Below are 22433 nucleotides of genomic sequence, written 5' to 3' on the forward strand. Positions count from 1 at the left end.
GACTGGTGTGGGTCGCATCCTGGGGGACAAGATTAAGGACCCCAATGGAAATAAGTTAGACAGTCCTCGATGACGCACTGACTTTCTTGGGTTATCCTGGGTGGATAACCCTCCTGGGTTAAAAATTCGAACGAAATCTTATCTTATTGGAAGAACATTCGAGTACCACAGAGTTCAAGGGTAGAACATTCGAGTACCCCAGAGTACATGGGTAGAACATTCGAGTACCTCAGAGTACATGGGTAGAACATTCAAGTGCCCCACTGTACATAGGTAGAACATTCGAGTACCCCAGAGTACATGGGTAGAACATTCGAGTACCCCAGAGTACATGGGTAGAACATTCAAGTACCCCAGAGTACATGGGTAGAACATTCGAGTACCTCAGAGTACATGGGTAGAACATTCGAGTACTCCAGAATACATGGGTAGAACATTCGAGTAACCCAGAGTACATGGGTAGAACATTCGAGTACCTCAGAGTACATGGGTAGAACATTCAAGTACCCCAGAGTACATGGGTAGAACATTCGAGTACCCCAGAGTACGTGGGTAGAACATTCGAGTACCACAAAGTACATGGTAGAGCATTCGAGTACCCCAGAGTACATGGGTAGAACATTCGAGTACCCCAGAGTACATGCGTAGAACATACTAGTACCCCAGAATACATGGGTAGAACATTCAGGTACCCCAGAGTACATGGGTAGAACATTCGAGTACCCCAGAGTACATGGGTAGAACATTCGAGTACCCCAGAGTACATTGGTAGAACATTCAAGTACCCCAGAGTACATGGGTAGAACATTCGAGTACCCCAGAGTACATGGGAAGAGCATTCAAGTACCCCAGAGCACATGGGTAGAACATTCGAGTACCACAGAGTACATGGGTAGAACATTCAAGTACCCCAGAGTACATAGGTAGAACATTCAAGTACCCCAGGGTACATGGGTAGAACATTCGAGTACCACAGAGTACATGGGTAGAACATTCAAGTACCTCAGAGTACATGGGTAGAACATTCGAGTACCTCAGAGTACATGGGTAGATCATTCAAGTGCCTCAGAGTACATGAGTAGAACATTCAAGTACCCCAGAGTACATGGGTAGAAGATTCGAGTACCCCAGAGTACATGGGTAGAACATTGTAGTTCCCCTGAGTACATGGGTAGGACATTGGAGTACCCCAGAGTACATGGGTAGAACATTGGAGCACCTCAGAGTACATGAGTAGAACATTGGAGCACCTCAGAGTACATGGGTAGAACATTGGAGCACCTCAGAGTACATTGGTAGAACATTGGAGCACCTCAGAGTACATGGGTAGGACATTGGAGCACCTCAGAGTACATTGGTAGAACATTGGAGCACCTCAGAGTACATTGGTAGAACATTGGAGCACCTCAGAGTACATGGGTAGGACATTGGAGCACCTCAGAGTACATGGGTAGAACATTGGAGTACCTCATTGCAGGACATTTAAACGGACAAAGAGAACATTGTATTCCTTTCTTTCATTATTTAAAAAGGTCACACTGAATAATAACTATCCATGTCTACAGTGTCTATCGTGAAACTTATTTTCTCAAACCACATGACCTGTTATAAACCACATGACCTGTTATAAACCACATGACCTGTTATAAACCACATGACCTGTTGTAAACCACATGACCTGTTATATACCACATGACCTGTTATAAACCACATGACCTGTTATAAACCACATGACCTGTTATAAACCACATGACCTGTTATAAACCACATGACCTGTTATAAACCACATGACCTGTTATAAACCACATGACCTGTTATAAACCACATGACCTGTTATAAACCACATGACCTGTTATAAACCACATGACCTGTTATAAACCACATGACCTGTTATAAACGATTAGATAAAGCTTTGGGCTGGCTTTTTATATCTTATAATTTCATACTTGACATCTCAGAAACCTTCCTACCCTATATGGGCACTAGGTGGATGACGGAAGAGTGGGGTTAGCACCGACCAGAAAGCAGGGAGAGAATCTCTCCCTGCTTTGGTTGCTCCCTTGCAACTTTGCACAGCTCCTGGGAGTGATAATGTCAGAGGACCTCGCCTTCAAAGACCACATCAATGTACCTACGTTATCCACTAGGAAAATGATAGGATGGATAAAGAGAACCTTCAAAACTTGGGACGCCAAGCCCATTATGATTCTCTTCAAATCGCTTGTGCTCTCTTGGCTGGGATTCTGCTGTGCATTAACTGCCCCTTCAAGGCATTGCAGACCTGGAGAGTGTACAAAGAACTTTCACGGCACACATAAGCACGATAAAGCACCTAAACTACTGGGAACGGTTAAAGGTCCTTGATCTGTATTCCCTGGAACATAGGCGATAGAGATACATGATAATATACACTTGGAAGGTCCTGGAGGGATTGGTACCAAACCTGCACACGAAAATCACTCCCTATGAAAGCAAAACACTCGGCAGGAGATGCAACATTCCCCAGATGAAAAGCAGAGGTGCCACGAGTACACTGAGAGACAAGACAATAAGTGTCCGGGGCCCAAGACTGTTCAATTGCCCCCAGCATACATAAGGGGGATTACCAATAGACCCCTGACAGTCTTCAAGAAGGCACTGGACAGACACCTAAAGCCAGTACCTGACCAACCGGACTGTGGTTCGTACGTCAGCTTGCGTGCGGCCAACAGTAACAGCCTGGTTGATCAGACCCTGATCCACCATGAGGCCTGGTCTCAGACCGGGCTGCGGGGGAGTTGACCCCCGAAAAACCCTCTCCAGGTAAACTCCAGGTAAACTCTCGATTACGCGCTGAGAAGTGTGATTGTACTTGAGCTAAAGATTCCCCCCCGTGGCTTGTCCTGCATATATATATATATATATATATATATATATATATATATATATATATATATATATATATATATATATATATATATATATATATATATATATATATATATGCAATAAGATCACAGTAAACAGGTGATTTCAGAATATGCAAAACAACCACTCTGAAAGAATAGAGAAATTCCAAGCGCTTTCGTGACTACCCACATTATCAAGGAACTATGAAAGTAAAGCATCCAAGGAAGCTATATAAGGATTTGGCCAGCACCTCACTATCAGATCCCACAACGGTTAAACACCTGACGCGCGCCGACCCAACTTGGATAGGTCCTTTGCACAACTCACCCCACAAACTATTCTACCCAAGAAAATTTAAAAATTATTTGTCCAGTGTATTATTAAATTCTTCCCAAATTCTATTAATTATAAACGGATCTAATTTATATAAACCAAAGGAAATATTCATAAAAAGCAGTTTTGACAATAATATGAATATTTCCTTTGGTTTATATAAATTAGATCCGTTTATAATTAATAGAATTTGGGAAGAATTTAATAATACACTGGACAAATAATTTTTAAATTTTCTTGGGTAGAATAGTTTGTGGGGTGAGTTGTGCAAAGGACCTATCCAAGTTGGGTCGGCGCGCGTCAGGTGTTTAACCGTTGTGGGATCTGATAGTGAGGTGCTGGCCAGATCCTTATATAGCTTCCTTGGATGCTTTACTTTCATAGTTCCTTGATAATGTGGGTAGTCACGAAAGCGCTTGGAATTTCTCTATTCTTTCAGAGTGGTTGTTTTGCATATTCTGAAATCACCTGTTTACTGTGATCTTATTGCATATATATATATATATATATATATATATATATATATATATATATATATATATATATATATATATATATATATATGAGGGTGGTAGGAGAAGAAAATATTCAAACAGCTCCGGGGAGAACCTTGAGTTTTCCCTGAGGTACGTTTATTGTCTTCTCTGAAGATGAGGGTCCTCAGTCCAGCTATAGAGGTGGTACTTTAATATATATATATATATATATATATATATATATATATATATATATATATATATATATATATATATATGTGTGTGTGTATACAAACACTGATCTCTGGCTAAAGGAGACTCGAACCTACGAACCTTGGAACAAGGTACGCAGTGCTTTACCAATCTACCCACACTGGACCAATACCTTGGAGTCCAGCTTGCGCTACACGTTGATACAAGGCAGCCAGCTTTCAGGGAGAAGGCTTACAGCTTTTCATCTCATCCCCTGCATGCCTTACCAGAGATATTAACAATTCAAGGAATTCGCAAGAGCAGGCGAAATATACACAAACACTGATCTCTGGCTGAAGGAGACTCGAACCTACGAACCTACGAACTCTTCAGCTATTCATGTCAACAATAACGTAACAGAGAAGTGAGTAATGTACATTTTAGCAAAACACCACAAAAACTCTTTTGAAACAGGAAGCACAAATTACCAAGGCCTCACCCCATGGCTCAGACCTCACTCATTGTTGTCTTAGATCTATGGACACCTCACCTATATGTCCTCATCCTCTCCACGTACCTCAGGTGCTTACCTTTCAGCATTATCAATATAAATTGTAAGTATTTTACCAGCTATATAAAGCTTTCAGTTAGTAAAATGTCGTAATAATAAAAAATCTGACTTTGCTGCTTGTAATTTGTAGCTACATTATGACGATTTATTTTGAGCGAATTTCTGTTGCTGGTATGACAAGTAGAATATACATATATCACTGGAAGATCATGTGATAAGGTGTTTATCTTGTGTTTTAACCAGATACCTATGACGTGGTAGTAATTGCTGGCGGGATGGGTGAAGGTCACGTCCCTGTACAAGGCATCGATGACATGATTCGCTTTTCCAAGCCAGGTGAGTCTACGCTTACATTGTATTTATTAACAAACGCAGTAGATATACCAGAAAAGGTCCCTTAAAAAGGGAAATAAAAATTATATTGTTAACATAGGAAACTTACATTATTCTTCATAACCATGAGCTCTCTGTTAGAAAAGTAGAATTTATCTGCTTTTGCAATACACACACACACACACACACTCGGGGCCAGGAGCTGAGTCTCGACCCCTGATACCACAACTAGGTGAGAACACACACACACACCCTCTCATTTACACAGCTGATCCTTGGAATTTGACCGCGTTCCCCCACCTCTCCCCCTCTCACCCCCACCCTCCTCTTTAGCCTTCTCTCCCCTCCCTCTTTCTATCTTTCTCTCTCCCACTCCCTCGCGTTCCCCCACCTCTCCCCCTCTCTCTCCCACCCTCCTCTTTATCCTTCTCTCCCCTCCCTCTATCTTTCTGTCTCCCCCTCCCTCGCGTTCCCCCACCTCTCCTCCTTTCTCTCCCACCTCCCTCTTTAGCCTTCTCTCCCCTCCCTCTTTCTATCTTTCTCTCTCCCCCTCCCTCGCATTCCCCCACCTCTCCCTCTCTCTCTCCCACCCTCCTCTTTAGCCTTCTCTCCCCTCCCTCTTTCTATCTTTCTCTCTCTCCCTCCCTCGCATTCCCCTACCTCTCCCCCTCTCTCTCCCACCCTCCTCTTTAGCCTTCTCTCTACTCCCTCTTTCTATCTTTTTTTTTTTTTTTTTTTACACAGGGTTTGACAAGGTTAAGGATCCCTAGCTTTATTGACAAGCTATTTACAGGTTAAGGATTCCTAACTTTATTGACAAGCTAAGAGCTGTTACCTACATCAGCTCAATTGAAAGCATTTTTATTGTTATGAGACATACAAGTAGGGAACAGGATGAAGTTGGAGCCATCTGTGGGCCAGCATTTTCATTTGATCAACTGACTTTATCTCGTTGACATCATTATGCTGTACGAATGTGTTCCATACTCGAGTCATCCTGGGTATGTATGATCTCAGATGGAGTGATGTTCTGGAGAAGGGTTCAGCCAGAGTGAAGTTGCTGCTTTCTGCCCGTCTTGTGGCATAAAAGCTTGTTTCACGCTGTCCTCGAAGTGGATCCAAGTGTGGTATTTTGACAATATTGGCCTTGTACATAACAGTAAGGCCACCCACATCCCTCCTATGTTGAAGGCTCTGCTGAAATGACAGATCTATCCAGGATGGGTCCAGGCGAGAGATGAGACGTCTTGCTCTGTTCTCTACTCTGTCAAGCAGTCGCAGATGAGAGGGGGGGCAGACAAACCAAGAAAGTGGAGCATACTCAAGGTGTGAGCGTACTTGTGCCTCGTACAGGATCTTGCAACCCCTACTGTCAAGCAGATGCGAGATACGGCGAAGTGCTGTAAGCTTCGTGGTTGCCTTGTTTGCAAGATTTACAACATGGTTCTTCTTGGTTAGTTTGGAGTCAAATTTCACCCCAAGGATATCAACTTCTTCTCCCGGTGCCAACACCCTCCCATTCATCCTTACTACTGCACCAGCATTACCATCATGGTGCCTAGAGACGATCATCATTTGCGTTTTCTCAGGTGCAAATGTTACTTGCCATCTATTTCCCCAAGCTGATATAGCTCTCAGCTGGTGATTGATGTAGCTTAGAGCAGCTGGCATTTCTTCTCTTGGATAAGTGAATGTCAGTGTACAGTCGTCTGCATATGCATGTGATTCTGGGATGAGATGAAGAAGGTCGTTGAAGTAGACATTCCATAACAATGGACCCAGCACGCTTCCTTGTGGAACACTTGCCCCAATAGGACGTCTTGCTGATTCCGTTCCATTGAGAACTACACTTAGAGATCTACCATGAAGGTAATCACTGAGGAGACATAGCGTAGAGCCTGCAATTCCCAGTGCTTAAAGTTTTGCTAAGAGGCCCTGGTGCCACACCCGGTCGAAAGCGCCAGCAATGTCCAGTGCTACCACACAGCTGACTTTGGATTCATCCAGTGACTGGTGCCACTTAGTGGAGAGGTTTAAGCTGGGTGGGTTAGCCTCTTTAAAATAAGATCGTCTCCCCCCTAGTCTAAGAGTTGCCCAACAAACATTTTCTTTAATACGACGATAGAAAATTTCCTTAAAACAAGTGCCAGATACTTTTGAAATAAAAATTTACTCTTATATAACTGAGTCTGATGGCATGTTTGTGATAACTGAATGTTACTAATGTTTTAGTCGATTGGTCATTACTAAATAGTCAATGCTCACGGGCATATATATGCTTTATGCCTATCTGTAATATCTAACTTACCACTCCTCTCTAAAATCTTTGAAAAATTAATTCATAGACGGATCTATTCCTACCTCGTCTCACATAACATACTGATCGACACCATGCCCAGCCCTTCTAGGGCAGGGTAGGTGCCTGAGCCCGAGCTTGCAGCTCACAAGCCTGCCATTGCCATTAGTCCCCTTGGGGCGGGGATGGCAGACCAGGGAAGTCTAGCTTCTCCCTACGAGCCCCGTGAGGGCGGGGACTGTGGCTAGGCCTGGGAACAGTTGGTCCCAAAGATGAGGGGGTACTTGTGCCTCCTCCCATGGCAGACTTAGGTCTCAGACACTCCCTAGACAGGGAGCCAAGGCCGGGCCACCACTTGGAAAAGGCCCGGGCCACCACTTGGACATGGCCCGGGCCACCACTTGGAAAAGGCCCGGGCCGGGAGAATACCGGCGAATCTTGAAAAATAATAATAAATAACATACTAACCCCCTCTCAGTTTGGATTCAGGAATAATAAAAGCACAAATGATGCTATCATACACATGCTAGAACTAATATATTCCGCACTTGAAAAGAAAGAAGTCCCGCTGGGAATTTTCATTGATTTATGTAAATCAAATCAAATCAAATTAAATCAAAGTTTATTCTCTATAAGGGTTTACAGATTTTGGTTATTGTGTGGTTTACATGTAGTACAATACTAATTACAGAGGGGGCCACTAGAACACCTAGCAAGGTTAGGCATTTCGGGCAAACTTAGATTAATTCTTAACCCTAAATTATTACAAATTGTGGAGTAAGTTGACTAAATGCTAAATGACTAAATACTAAGTTACTAAATACTAGTTTGTGAGTTTAGCAATGTGAATGCTTTTGTTTTGGCACAATACATAGTTTTTGATACAGTCGACCATGAACTGCTGTACACTAAATTAACACACTATGGTATAAGAGGCCACTCCCTCAATCACCTAAAGTCATACCTTAACAACAGAAGCCAATATGTGCACACAAATGGTGCAAACTCTTCCACACAACCAATCACAGTCGGAGTCCCACAGGGAAGCGTCCTTGGACCACTCCTCTCTCATCTATATGAACGACCTACCGAATGCATCACAGCTTCTCAAACCCATATTATTTGCAGATGACACGACATACATCTTCTCTCACCCAAACCCAGTCATACTTGTCAACAGTCAATGCCGAATTGCAGAAAATATCTGCCTGGTTGATGACTAATAAAGTAACACTGAATACTGACAAAACCTACTTCATTCAGTTTGGAAACAAAGCTGCAAATGTTCCACTTAACATAACGCTAAACAGATCACCCGTCACAAGACTCACGGAGGGAAAATTCCTAGGAATCCACCTTGACAGTCGCCTCAAGTTCCAGACACATATACAACAAACAACCAAGAAAATCTCTAAGATTATAGGTATACTATCAAAGATACGATACTATGTTCCACAATCAGCTCTCCTGGCACTGTACCAGTCACTCATCTACCCTTATCTCACACATAGAATTGGTGCATGAGGGTCAACAACATTAAATCACCTAAGACCACTAATAACTCAGCAAAAGGCAGCAGTCAGAATGATAACAAATTCTCACTCCCGCCAGCATACTCCACCAATTTTCAAAAGTCTAAATATGCTCACCATAAAGAACATCCACACTTATTCATGTACCTACTACATACACAGAACAATACACGCAAACATAAACCCTCCACTCAATCTTTTCCTCACCAATCTTAACAGGACACATGACCATAACACAAGACACAGATCTCTTTTTGATATACCTCGTGTCCACATCACACTGTGTAAAAACTCTATGCACATAAAGGGCCCCAAAATTTGGAATTCATTACCAGAAAATACCAAAGTAACCAGGTCTGAAAATCAGTTTAAGACTCTTCTCAAAAGCCACTTAATCACCCTAGACTAAATACACAATACTCAATATTTAACACTACCAATAAATCAACCAATTACCTAAATCTTAAAACTTCATAACTAGACAACCAAGCTCATATATTGACAAATTACCACATAGAAGTATACATACCTACCAAAACCTATATTACCCTTCACCAAATTGTAGCAGTCTGATATTGTAAACTACTGTAAACTACTGAATCATGTTTCATAAAAAGCATTTTTGATTACATGAATATATTCTTTGTCTGTATAAATTAGATTCACTTATTACTAATAGAACTACTGAACAACTATCATAATTTTTTAGTGATAAGTAGTGAGTAAGTCATTAAGTGAGGCCATAATGCCAAGGCATAATAGAGGCTCTCTTTACACTGCAACCCATCACTGTAAAAATATAATCTCAATGTACTACTTGCGAATAAATAAATGAATTTGAATTTGAAATTTGAATTTGAATGCTATCTGCATTGTCTGTCGCTGGTGCATTCAGCTCACACACTGTGGTCCGGAGATCGAATCTCCGGTACTGCTGGAAAATGTTAGTGACTGGTTTCCATAAGACACCTGCTGTCCATATTCACCCGTAAGTATTAAATGGGTACCTGGGTGTTAGTCGACTGGTGTGGGTCGCATCCTGGGACAAAATTGACTTGATTTGCCAGCAATGCTCAGCATAGCAGGCGGCTTTCTGTATAGTAGTATGTCATTGATGTCAGCTGGTACATGTGCTTGTACGTGTACATGTACTTATTATTATTATTATTATTATTATTATTATTATTATTATTATTATTATTAGTAGTAGTAGTATTATAGGTAATAGGATGGTAGACAGCACCCACCCAGGGAGGTACTACCGTCCTTTGGTAGTAGGTTTACCTGGAGTTTACCTGGAGAGGGTTTCGGGGGTCAACGCCCCCGCGGCCGGGTCTGAGACCAGGCCTCATGGTGGATCACGGTCTGATCAACCAGGCTGTTACTGCTGGCCGCACGCAAGCTGACGTACGAACCACAGCCCGGTTGGTCACTTTAGGTGCCTGTCCAGTGGCTTCTTGAAGGCAGCCAGGGGTCTATTGGTAATCAATCGAGACATGACATTAAATTTAAATTATCCAGACAGGAAGATATATCAATAATCCCGTACAAGGGATATGTATATGAACAGAGAACTCTCAGAAATCAGAGATCAGTCTAGGTGTGCGAGTGCTGCTCAGAGTGAGTGTTGTGAAGCTACTCAGAGAGTGTTGTGAACCTACTCTGAGTGTGTGTTGTGAAGCTACTCAGAGAGAGTGTTGTGAACCTACTCTGAGTGTGTGTTGTGAAGCTACTCAGAGAGCGTGTTGTGAACCTACTCTGAGTGTGTGTTGTGAAGCTACTCAGAGTGTTGTGAACCTACTCTGAGTGTGTGTTGTGAACCTACTCTGAGTGTGTGTTGTTAAGCTACTCAGAGTGAGTGTTGTGAAGCTACTCAGAGTGTTGTGAACCTACTCTGAGTGTGTGTTGTGAACCTACTCTGAGTGTGTGTTGTTAAGCTACTCAGAGTGTGTGTTGTGAAGCTACTCAGAGTGTTGTGAACCTACTCTGAGTGAGTGTTGTGAAGCTACTCAGAGTGTTGTGAACCTACTCTGAGTGTGTGTTGTGAACCTACTCTGAGTGTGTGTTGTTAAGCTACTCAGAGTGAGTGTTGTGAAGCTACTCTGAGTGTGTGTTGTGAAGCTACTCTGAGTGGCTGCTGTCGGAGCTGCCAAGAACATCCACACGACAGGAGGTAGCATGGTTGGTGCTGCTGTTTGCGCCTCTAGTAAGACCGAGAATTTCAGTCATTTTCTGTGAGTCACTGCTGTCCTGGGACGAAGTATATTGTCGTACTTGGTACATTGAAAGAATAAAAGTTAAGTGATGACATTTAGGAACAGAACCTCTGGTTCCCTGATGTTCGCTTCGGGTTAATGTGAGCTTCATTAATCTGTTCTGCAGCCTTGTTGGTATTGTTGATTCAGCTACTGTTCTAGCTGATGCTGCTGGTGCGTCTTTGTGCAATTTCTGTATATAGAAATCTTTGTAGTGCTATTGGTCGTATTGTCGACTTGTTGCAGACATTGAAGACTAAGATGAGAAACAAGACTTGTATTCGTTCATGCTTTTATAGAAATAAAGTGTGGTGTGAGAATTATCACTTCTGGCCATACGTAACAATTGGCACGTCATTTATTGCTTTATAAAAGTCATGTGGTGTTAGGATAATATCTGAGATTTTTGAGATGACCAGAGTTTGGGTCATGTTCATGAAGAATTCATTTGGATTGTCGACCCTTAGTCTTGGCAGTGGTCCGCTGAACACTGAGTCATATTGGGACTTGAGTATCTCACTCATTTCTTGGCTGTCATCTGTGTAAGTCCCATCTCGCTTAAGCAGGGGCCCAGTTCTGGATGTTGTTTTTCCTTTAGATTTGGCATAAGAGAAGAAGTATATTATTTTTTTCAATTTCCAATCAATTTCCTGTGATTCTTGTCTCTTGTAAGATTCCTTCAGCTTAAGTTCGATATTTGCAATTTCATTGACCTGTCTCCCTTCGTATTTCAGATATATTAGCCCCTCTCAGCAGCTGTGACTCGTTGCCTTCGTCTGTATAGGGAGCGTCTCTCTCTTTCTAGTTTACATCTTCTCTTTGTCATAATGGAATGTGCCTTGAGCAGATCTCAAGAACCACAGTTTATTTTTTCTAGGCAAATGTGCGCATCCGTGTTGTTTAGGATATCTTCCCAGCTTGTTTTATTTAGGACATGGTTGACTTGGTCCTATTGTATGTTTTTGTTATTGAAATTGAATTTTGTGAAGATACCATTATGACTGATCACATTTTTCTGGTGAGGAGCCCGGTGCATACATGTTTGTTCCTCTATTATGTTGTGATCTGAGTGTATTGTCTTTGATCAGACCGTCGTTATTAGTGAAGATGAGGTCCAGCATATTTTCTAGTCTTGCAGGCTCTAATATTTGCTGGTTTAAAGGAGAATTTGGTTCAGAGATTAACAGCTCATGTATGTGTGAATTTTCATCTTCTCTGGCTCCTGGGGTGATTTGTGCTAAAATATTTGCTGCACTCCTCCATTTTATGTGTCTCAAGTTGAATTCTCCCAGCAGCAAAATGTTTGGGGCAGGAGTTGGGAGATTTTCCAGACAGTGGTCAATTTTCAAAAGAATTCTCCAGGAATTGCTGGGAAGTTACACCTGGAGGCTCGTATTCAACCACAATGACAAAGTTTTGGTTTTCAATATTTACCGCTAAAACTTCAACCACATCATTTGAGGTGTTTAGTAGTTCTGAGCAAATGAGCGACTCTGTGATGTACAGGTCAATTTTCCCTTGTTGCCTGTTTAGTCTGTCGCATCTGAATAGGTTATAACCTGGGATCTATATTTCGTTGTCAAAATGATCTTTATTGCAAACATTGCATTTGACTCCATAAGCAGTCCCTTGATGTAAGAAATTTTGTTGTTTGTTGACATCTTTAGATCCTGTATGTTTGCAAAGACAAATGTCATTATATTGATGAAATTTAGGGGAGTTTTATTGGCTGGCTCTAATATCTGTCTGTCTGAAGTGGAGGTCAATGACTGTGCCTCTGCTCCAGAACTGTTTTCATTTAGTGTAAGATTACTGTCATGTCTTGCAAGTCTTTTTTCCTTCCTTGCACTAAAAAAAACCTCTTTATCTTGAGAGGTTATGGCTCCCCTCTTTTCTTTCCCATTGTCTGGCTGGTCTGTGTCTTCTTGTCCCCTTTAGATGATGTGCCTGGCAGAATGCGTTGTAGCATATTCTTTCATGGAGTGACCAGTGACACATTTCTGGGTGAAATAAGTTACAGGAATGGTAATTACACCTTCCTGTTGTCATGTGGGTGCGGCATTTTTGGGATGGTCAAAAGCGCATGTCCCACCTGTTCTACTAGATATACCATGCCTGCAGATACCCAAGGTATAGAATTTCCATCAACTGGAATTTTGTTTGCTATAATTTTTTTTTTTGCTGTGTTCGCTGCTGGTGCATTTTTTTCTGTTTCCCCTCTACCTACCTCCTCTGTACAGTGTTTCCAACAGGTTTTGCTGGTAATGTGTCAACACTATTCTCTGAGGCATCATACCAGTATTGCTATTTTGTAATTCTGTAAGCTGAATAGCACTGTCTCCTTTTGATTCTCTGACCTCCAGGACAACACTAGCACCCTCAGAAGCAATTTCTTCCAAGACAGCCCCATCCAACCCACCCATTTTATTTTTCCGGCTGTCATACCATGATGATATGTCTTTCAAAAAGGATCTTTATTGGTATTCTTGTGTTTTAATATATAGGTGTATCTCGTTAGGGCAGATCCAAAAACATTTCTCGGATTTTATATCAAACATGGTCACTGATTTAAAATTCCTGCACAACCCATGGGACCATTTACTACAGAGATTGGAAACAATCCAGGCCTATTTTCGTCTCTTACCCTTTCTGCAGACTACACAGATTTTCATGGTGGTGGTCATTTACAACAATAACAAAAAACGGCACAATACCGTGACTGGAACGATACACAGATAACCAGCGCATAGAAGAGAGGAGCTCAAGACGACGTTTCGGTCCGACTTGAACCATTTACAAAGTCACTGTCACAAGTCATTCCAAGTCGGACTGAAACGTCGTGCGGGTTATTTGTGTATAATTTACACCACTTGACAACTCCCTAACTAGCTCGTCTATAACTACTAGAAGTATTTAGTTGTCTTAAACAGTTCTTCTGGTTTGGCTGGCTAGAATAGGCTTAATATATAAAAGATTATGTATAGTTCCTTGATAATATATATATATATATATATATATATATATATATATATATATATATATATATATATATATATATATATATATATGCAAGGAATTCGCGAGAGCATGCGAAATATACACAAACACTGATCTCTGGCTGAAGGAGACTCGAACCTACGAACCTTAGGACAAGGTACGCAGTGCTTTACCAATCTACCCACACTGGACCAATACCTTGGCGTGTAGCATGAGCTACACGTTTGATCCAAGGCAGCCAGCTTTCAGGGAGAAGGCTTACAGCTTTTCATCTCATCCCCTGCATGCATCAGCCTTACTAGAGATTTGAACAATCAGAGATCAGTGTTTGTGTATATTTCGCATGCTCTCGCGAATTCCGTGCATTGTTCAAATCTCTAGTAAGGCTGATGCATGCAGGGGATGAGATGAAAAGCTGTAAGCCTTCTTCCTGAAAGCTGGCTGCCTTGGATCAAACGTGTAGCTCATGCTACACGCCAAGGTATTGGTCCAGTGTGGGTAGATTGGTAAAGCACTGCGTACCTTGTCCTAAGGTTCGTAGGTTCGAGTCTCCTTCAGCCAGAGATCAGTGTTTATATATACATATATATATATATATATATATATATATATATATATATATATATATATATATATATATATATATATATTAGTAACCTATACATGGAATTTTTTGAAACAAGGTTGCTTAACACAATCCTCCCTAATAGAGCTAAATGGTTCAGATATTTTGATGATATTTTATGTCTTATGCCCAAAAATGTAGATATACACCATTTCCTTGGCAAATTAAATAGCTTAGCCCATTCTATAAACTTTACTGTTGAGTTTGAAGAAAATAACTCATTGCTTTTTCTAGATGTTTTAATTATTATGGGTAATAATGAATTCAAATTTAAAATTTACAGAAAACCTACAAATAACTGTTCTTATGTCCACTATTATTCTTTGCAACAAGATAGAGATAAATTGTCTGTTTTCTCATCAATGTTTTTGAGAGCTTTACGTACTTGTAGTGCAGAGTTCATAGATTAGGAAATATCCAAAATTTATAAAATAGTTAATGATTTGAAATACCCAAGAAACGTAATTGATAAATCTTTTAAAATTGGTAGAAATACTTTTTACAATCCGAAAAAGGACAGCCAATCTAATTCACCTAAAAATGTGTTGGTTCTCCTTTACCATGAAAACTTGGGTGATATGCCTTCTCTAATTAAGACTTTTAATATCAAAGTTGTATTTAAAAATCTTGCTACAGAAAAAAACTTTTGATAAAGAATTTCCCCGCAAAATGCTGACGAATGTGTCTATAAGATTCCTTGTAAAATTTGCGATAAAGTTTATTACGGTCAAACTGGTAAAAATCTCGAACTAAGATTAAAACAACATAAATATAGCATTAGAACTGGACAAGATTCCAATGCTCTATTTATTCATGTGAGAGATTTTAACCATCCAATTGATTTTCAAAAAGTTGAGAAAGTTGTATCAAGCAAGTCCATGGTTGACAGAAATATAATTGAATCTTGTTTCATAAAAAACAGTTTTGACAATAATATGAATATTTCCTTTGGTTTATATAAATGAGATCCATTTATAATTAATAGAATTTAGGAAAAATTTAATAATACATTGGACAAATAATAAATTTTAAAATTCTTAATTTTTGGGTAGAATAGTTTGTTGGTGGGTTGTGTGAAGGACCTGTCTAGTTGGGCCAGCGGGCCTGCTGCAGTGTTCCCTTTCTTATGAGTCACGCGTCAGGTATTGCTTTGTTGTGGGATGTGATAGTGAGGTGTGGGCTATACCCTTTATATGCCTTCCTTTGATGCATTACTTTCATTGTTCCTTGATAATGTGGGTAGTCATTAGAGTGTTTGGAATTTCTCTATTCTTTCTCAGTGGTTGTTTTGCATATTCTGAAATCACCTGTTTACTGTGATCTTATTGCATATATATATATATATATATATATATATATATATATATATATATATATATATATATATATATATATATATATATATATATATATATATATATACATACATACATATATATATATATATATATATATATATATATATATATATATATATATATATATATATATATATATATATATATATATATATATATATATGCCTCTGGTGTAAATTGTGGGAACCATAGCCTCGGAGAAGTGGATAAAAAGGCTTCAAGGAAGAAAATTTGGAATTCTTCATGAAGCCGTTTGAATATTCCACTTCCCCTACCACCCCATCTTTTAAACTATTTTTTTTTTTACCAATAGGAATATTTTATTACATAATTTGGTACAGAAGATTTAAGAGATACATTGTTGATATAAAGGTGGCATATATGGTACGTGTTGTTACGTGTGTATCACCGATTATAAGGCGAAAATCTCATCCAGCTCCTTAGAGCTGCGGCACGTGCCCAAAATGCAGCAGGCATTACCCCTATGAACAACCGCACTGAGCCGCTGGAACAGAAAACTAGCTGCCCTGGGATCCCTAGTTACCCTGATGAGTCTTTTTCCCAGCTCCCTAAGGAAATTAGATGCACTCTTTCCCCATGAGCTAAGGGTCTCTGAGCCTATGGGAACAAACATATAATGATGGGCAAGTTCTCCATATTTTCTAGACTTTTGGGACTCCCTGAAGCTGGCAGCTGCCCCTCCTTCCTCCCTGGTGTATTGGAGATAGGTATCAGCCAAGGTAGATGCACATGTATAGTCCCACACCACCTGCTTCCCATCTGTCCAGGCTTGAAGGGTGATACCATCTGGACGCTTCTGGCTGCCATCAGATCTGCATAGTTGGGGTGGCTCCCTTACTGCTGGGCATCCAGCTGTTGTGAGGCTCCTCTTGATAATGTTATTAACCTCCTCATGTCTTGCAATCTTTCCCTCGGATTTACGGCACACAAGACCATGGTACCCGAATCAGTCTGCTGCTTCACTGCCACAAATACACCTGTGTTCGGCGAGAATAGGGGCGGCAAGTCGAAGGGCAACACCGATGCGGATGGTCTGTGGGTCGAGGCGTGTGCCAAGGCTGGAGTTGGGAACAGCCAACAGAAAGTTCCCAGCATGAGGGGCTCTCACTGCCAGGAGGCGGGCTCTATCCTTCCCTGACACACTCTGAAGCATTGTTGAGGCAATATTTTCCACTATATATATAGTGTAGTTTGATATGAGACAATCGTACTGTTGCTAGCAGTAACTTTTTGGGTGTTTGTTTTTTAAGGGGCCCTAAAATCCCTGTCAGCTTGTGAATCCGGTCAGAGGATACCTTGTTTTTTACAATGTGGTTGGGTGTTAAGGGCGCCAGCTTTGACTCAGGTCATGGGCTCACGAATCCGGACGGATCCTGTCGGTTATTTGGAGTAGTTCGTGAGAGGACTACTGCAGTATTATTTGACAGAGTAATATGTGTTCAGTTTGATACAAAAAATATAACTTACGTGCTGAAGAAACCCGACTTCTGGCAGCTCCTACTATGACGAACGGCCGGTACCTCTAGAACTCTTTTTAACAGCCTGAGGTTTTGGGCCCTTGTATCACTGTATGTAGCTTTTCATGGTTTCATGGTAATGTCAAATATTTTCCTGTTTTCTTCATCTAGGAATTCCGGGGCACACTCTGTAGTCTCTCAGAGATATAGTAAGTAATACAATCCTTTTAACTCTTGTGTCATGGTTGGAATAATAGTGAATGTCTGAGCACACACTGGTGGCCTTCCTATATACTGCAAACTTAAACTTTCTGTCAACCCGGTGTATCAACACATCTGAGAATGGAAGCTTAGAGACCTCTTTCTCCACGATGAATTTAATAGACGGGACCAAGCTAAATCTTGATAAAAATGCATCTAAGGTCATATTATTTTCCTAAAGACACAAGAAGTCATCCACATATCTGAACAATTTAGCTCAACAAGGCAAAATATCTTTCAACAGTCTAACCTAGAAAAATTCCATATACATATTGCTCAGCAGAGGAGACAACAGAGTCCTCATCACCATTCCCTGCCTTTGAGCAGAGTAATTCCCCTCAAACTCAAACTTGTAGTCAACTACACACAATAATGGTATTTTTATCAAAAGACAAGTAAAACCTCATCTAATCCTTCTTCCAAATATGGTATCAAGTCGGGAACAAGGACTCTCGTGAACAATGCAGTGACATCAAAACTTACAAGTGTAAAATCATTAAACATGTTGACATTTTGCAATGTGTTAATGTGATCAACATAGTCTTTCATGTGGGCTTCAGAAATGTTACCAAGCAATGGAGTTAATATATTTACCAACAATTTTGACAAGGCATATGATGCCGATCCTACAGAACTGATTATAGGTCTGGCTGGAAAACCGGTCTTGTGGGTTTTAATCAAACCGTACATGTAAGGGAGTGTCGCAGATCTCGCCTATAACTGTTTAATTAACACCTGGTTTGGTATGTTAGCAGCTACAGTTTATTTGTCATAAAGGGTTTTAAGGATTCTGAATACATGAAAAAGTGTTAGAGAAAAGTTTCATTAAGATCGTTCAACAAAGAAATGAAAAGTAAACAAAAAAAAATAAACTTGCAGCACTGTTTTTGACACTGATAAATATTGACAATGATCAGGGTATTTTGGTAACTGGCAAATGATAAAAAAATGCTAAATCGATTTATAGATGACGAGAAATAGTGCAATATACTTTATTTACACCCATAATAATAAAGTAAGAAAGATGTGAATATTTAAAAAAAATGTTCCATAAGTTTCTCTTTCACTTACATTTATTCTGTCTCCCTCTCTAGAGATTGACTTAGGAGTTACAGAAACTTTGATCGACACCATGCCTAACCCTTCTAGGGTAGGGTAGGTGCCTGAGCCCGAGCCTTTAGCTCATAAGACTGTCATTCCCATTAGCCCCCTTGTGGCGGGGATGACAGACCAGAGAGGCCTAGCTTGTGGCTAGGCCTGGGGACAGTTGGTCCCAAAGATGAGGAGGTACTTGTGCCTCCTCCCATGGGAGACTTAGGTCTCAGACACTCCCTAAAGAGGGAGCCAAGGCCGGGCCACCACTTGGAAAAGGCCCGGGCCGGGAGAATACCGGCTAATCTTTAATAATAATAATAATACAGAAACTTTGATCGACACCATGCCTAACCCTTCTAGGGTAGGGTAGGTGCCTGAGCCCGAGCCTTTAGCTCACAAGACTGTCATTCCCATTAGCCCCCTTGGGGCGGGGATGGCAGAACAGAGAGGCCTAGCTTGTGGCTAGGCCTGGGGACAGTTGGTCCCAAAGATGAGGAGGTACTTGTGCCTCCTCCCATGGGAGACTTAGGTCTCAGACACTCCCTAAAGAGGGAGCCAAGGCCGGGCCACCATTTGGAAAAGGCCCGGGCCGGGAGAATACCGGCGAATCTTTAATAATAATAATAATAATAATAATACAGAAACTTTATAGGTACCTTGGCATCTACATTGACAGGCACCTCACCTTCCAGAAACATGTGCGCCACATTAAAGAAAGGGCTCTGCAGAGGGTCAGGGCATTGAGTGCCATGGCCAACCCTAGGGTTGGGGCCAGCCTCGAGGTCATGAGGTTGTTCTACATCCAGGCAATACGTTCCCTCATTGACTATGGGGCACTTGCTCTGGTTCACGCCAGACCCACAAACATCAAATCCCTCTGTGTCATCCAGAACACAGCTGTACGGGCCATGCTGGGGGCTCCTAGGTGGGCCAATGCAGTGGCTCTGAACCTTGAGGTGCAGCTACAGCCTCTTGAAGACAGGATCCAACTGGTAGCTACCAGGAGGATTGCAAAGTATCTCCGACTCCCAGGGGCTGACAAACTGATGAGAGATTTACGGGTCCGCCAGGGACAGGTCATTCCACTGCATCCCGGCCGCCGATGGATGTGGTCGGTAGCAGATGCCACACAGAAGCTCTTGCCCATGACATTGCTCCAGGCGGGGGGCTGCGACAGACTGGCAGCGAACTACACGGTGCCACCCCCTTGGGCACCAGAGCTGTTTGCGGTGAGCTGGACAACCCTACCAGACAGCAAGAGGCATTGCACCCGGGACATTCTGCACCACCTTGCCTCGGCTAGCATTGTGGGTGCGGAAGGCCCAGGGTGTGTGCCATATTACACTGATGGCTCCAGAGACCCAGTGGCAGGCCGCGCAGCTGCTGGGATGTTCCACAGCAATCTGACAGCAGGTTGGCGCCTCCCAGACCATTGCACCATCCTCCAGGCCGAACTCTTTGCCATCCAACAAGCTCTGCGGCATGCTCTTGCAAGCCATCAGCATCCCCCCATCATCCACGTTGATTCCAAGGCAGCAATCCAAGCGCTTATGCACAGAGAGCCAAAGGACAACATACACTTAATCGCATCCATCCGGGGTGACCTGCAGACTCTCATGGCCCAGGGTCGCAGGGCTACCATCAACTGGATCCCGAGCCATGTGGGTATCCCTGGCAATGATGCTGCAGATGAGGCTGCTAGGACTGCAACCCTCGAGGCACAGCCACATGCTGCAATCTCCATCAGCCTCAGCCAGATTGCGCTGTTGGCTGCTGGTGCGGCGAGGCGCCCATTCCCTGACCCTGGGGAGTCACGGAGCCTCTGTTGGTATGTCAGGGCGACCCACAAGGTGCCCCCTCCAAGTCTTCGGACACAGTCCAGGGAACTGAGGGTGCATATCCACCGCCTACGCTTAGGGTATCTCACCACTGCGCGGATTGTTGAACGGGCACGAGAGGAGCTCTGTGCCCATTGTGACCGAATGGTTCCACAGCCCTTGGTGCACTACCTGTTAGACTGCCCGGCTACGATGCCCCTTCGCCGTAGACACTTCCCAATGACCCCAGTAGGGCAGACCCGAGAGAATGAGGCAGCACATCTTGTGTACTTAGCTGTCAGGGACTTGGAAACCTTACTTCCAGTCCTTGCATGTCATCCGCCCCCCCGCTGAAGTTGCTGCGAGGGCCTGCTTTGGGCCTCCATTGCACTGCACACCAGCCACTGTTAGTGCATACTAACGTTTGGTACATCATCTGGCCATAGGGCCGGTGAGGTACCCCCCCCCCTTCCTGCTGAAGACCTGCCACACAGGTGCAAGTAAAGATAAATGTCACTTCCCTACCCGGGGAGCCAATGCCGGGTCACCAAAATGGAAGAGACCCGGGCCGGGATTACCGGCGAATCAAATAGAATAGAATAGAATACAGAAACTTCATCGACACCATGCCTAACCCTTCTAGGGTAGGGTAGGTGCCTGAGCCCGAGCCTTTAGCTCATAAGACTGTCATTCCCATTTGCCCCCTTGGGGCGGGGATGGCAAACCAGAGAGGCCTAGCTTGTGGCTAGGCCTGGGGACAGTTGGTCCTGAGGCCTAGCTTGTGGCTAGGCCTGGGGACAGTTGGTCCCAAAGATGAGGAGGTACTTGTACCTCCTCCCATGGCAGACTTAGGTCTCAGACACTCCCTAAAGAGGGAGCCAAGGCCGGGCCACCACTTGGAAAAGGCCCGGGCCGGGAGAATACCGGCTAATCTTTAATAATAATAATAATACAAAAACTTTTGATCGACACCATGCCTAACTCTTTTAGGGTAGGGTAGGTGCCTGAGCCAGAGCTTTCAGCTCACAATACTCATTCCCATTAACCCTCTTGGGGCGGGGATGGCAGACCAGAGAGGCCTAGCTTCTCCCTACGAACCCCGTGAGGGCGGGGACTGTGGCTAGGCCTGGGGACAGTTGATCCCAAAGATGTGGAGGTACTTGTGCCTCCTCCCATGGGAGACTTAGGTCTCAGACACTTCCTAGACAGGGAGCCAAGGCCGGGCCACCACTTGGAAAAGGCCCGGGCCGGGGGAATACCGGCGAATCAAGAAGTAGTATATAGACACCACTCCCATGAGCCCTCCTAGGGCGAGGATGGTGCCAGAGCTTGCTACTACCTGCAGCTCACTAGACTGCCATTCCCACGAGCCCCCATGGGGCGGGGCAGATGGCAGACCAGAGATCTAGCTTCTCCCTACAAGCACCGTGAGGGCGGGGAATGGGGCTAGGCCTGGGGACAGTTGGTCCCGAAGCTGAGGAGGCACTTGTACCTCCTCCTATGGGAGACATGGGTCTCACGACACTCCCAAGACAGGAAGCCAAGGCCGGGTCACCATCTTGAAAAGACACGGGCCGAAAGACTACCGGCGAATCAAGAACAACAAACAATACAGAAACTTTGGTTCAGGTAAACAACTGGGACTCATTCCTTGCCTATCTCCTGCACGGCAGGAGATAGGCTTCTAATTAGTTGCCTTGCAATCCCCGTGCTGGGAGAGGCCTTTTTCATTAAATTGAGTTGTGTTCTTGCTGTGGATTCAGCTGCTGCTCTGGCTGCTGCTGATTGACTGATTTAACCACCGAATCACTGCTCTTCTTGCTGTTGGATTGAATACGTGAAGGCGACATCTTTGACAGCTGTTGATTTGCCTACGTAGAGTACTGTCACCACCCAGCAGACAGTGAGCGCTGTGGGCTGCATAC

The 22433-nt window shown here is 42.9% G+C and overlaps 1 protein-coding gene across 1 annotated transcript in view; it reads left to right on the plus strand.

Annotated features, from left to right (window-relative positions):
• LOC128700666 (methyltransferase-like protein 27) overlaps window positions 1-22433 on the plus strand; it is a 43001-nt gene that overhangs the window by 16367 nt on the left and 4201 nt on the right. The window contains exon 5 of the mRNA XM_070096982.1: window positions 4705-4797. Coding sequence (XP_069953083.1) covers window positions 4705-4797 — 93 coding nt within the window. The remainder of the gene's footprint in view (window positions 1-4704; window positions 4798-22433) is intronic.

Source organism: Cherax quadricarinatus, chromosome 56, assembly GCF_038502225.1.
Source record: "Cherax quadricarinatus isolate ZL_2023a chromosome 56, ASM3850222v1, whole genome shotgun sequence".
Lineage (NCBI taxonomy): Eukaryota > Metazoa > Arthropoda > Malacostraca > Decapoda > Parastacidae > Cherax > Cherax quadricarinatus.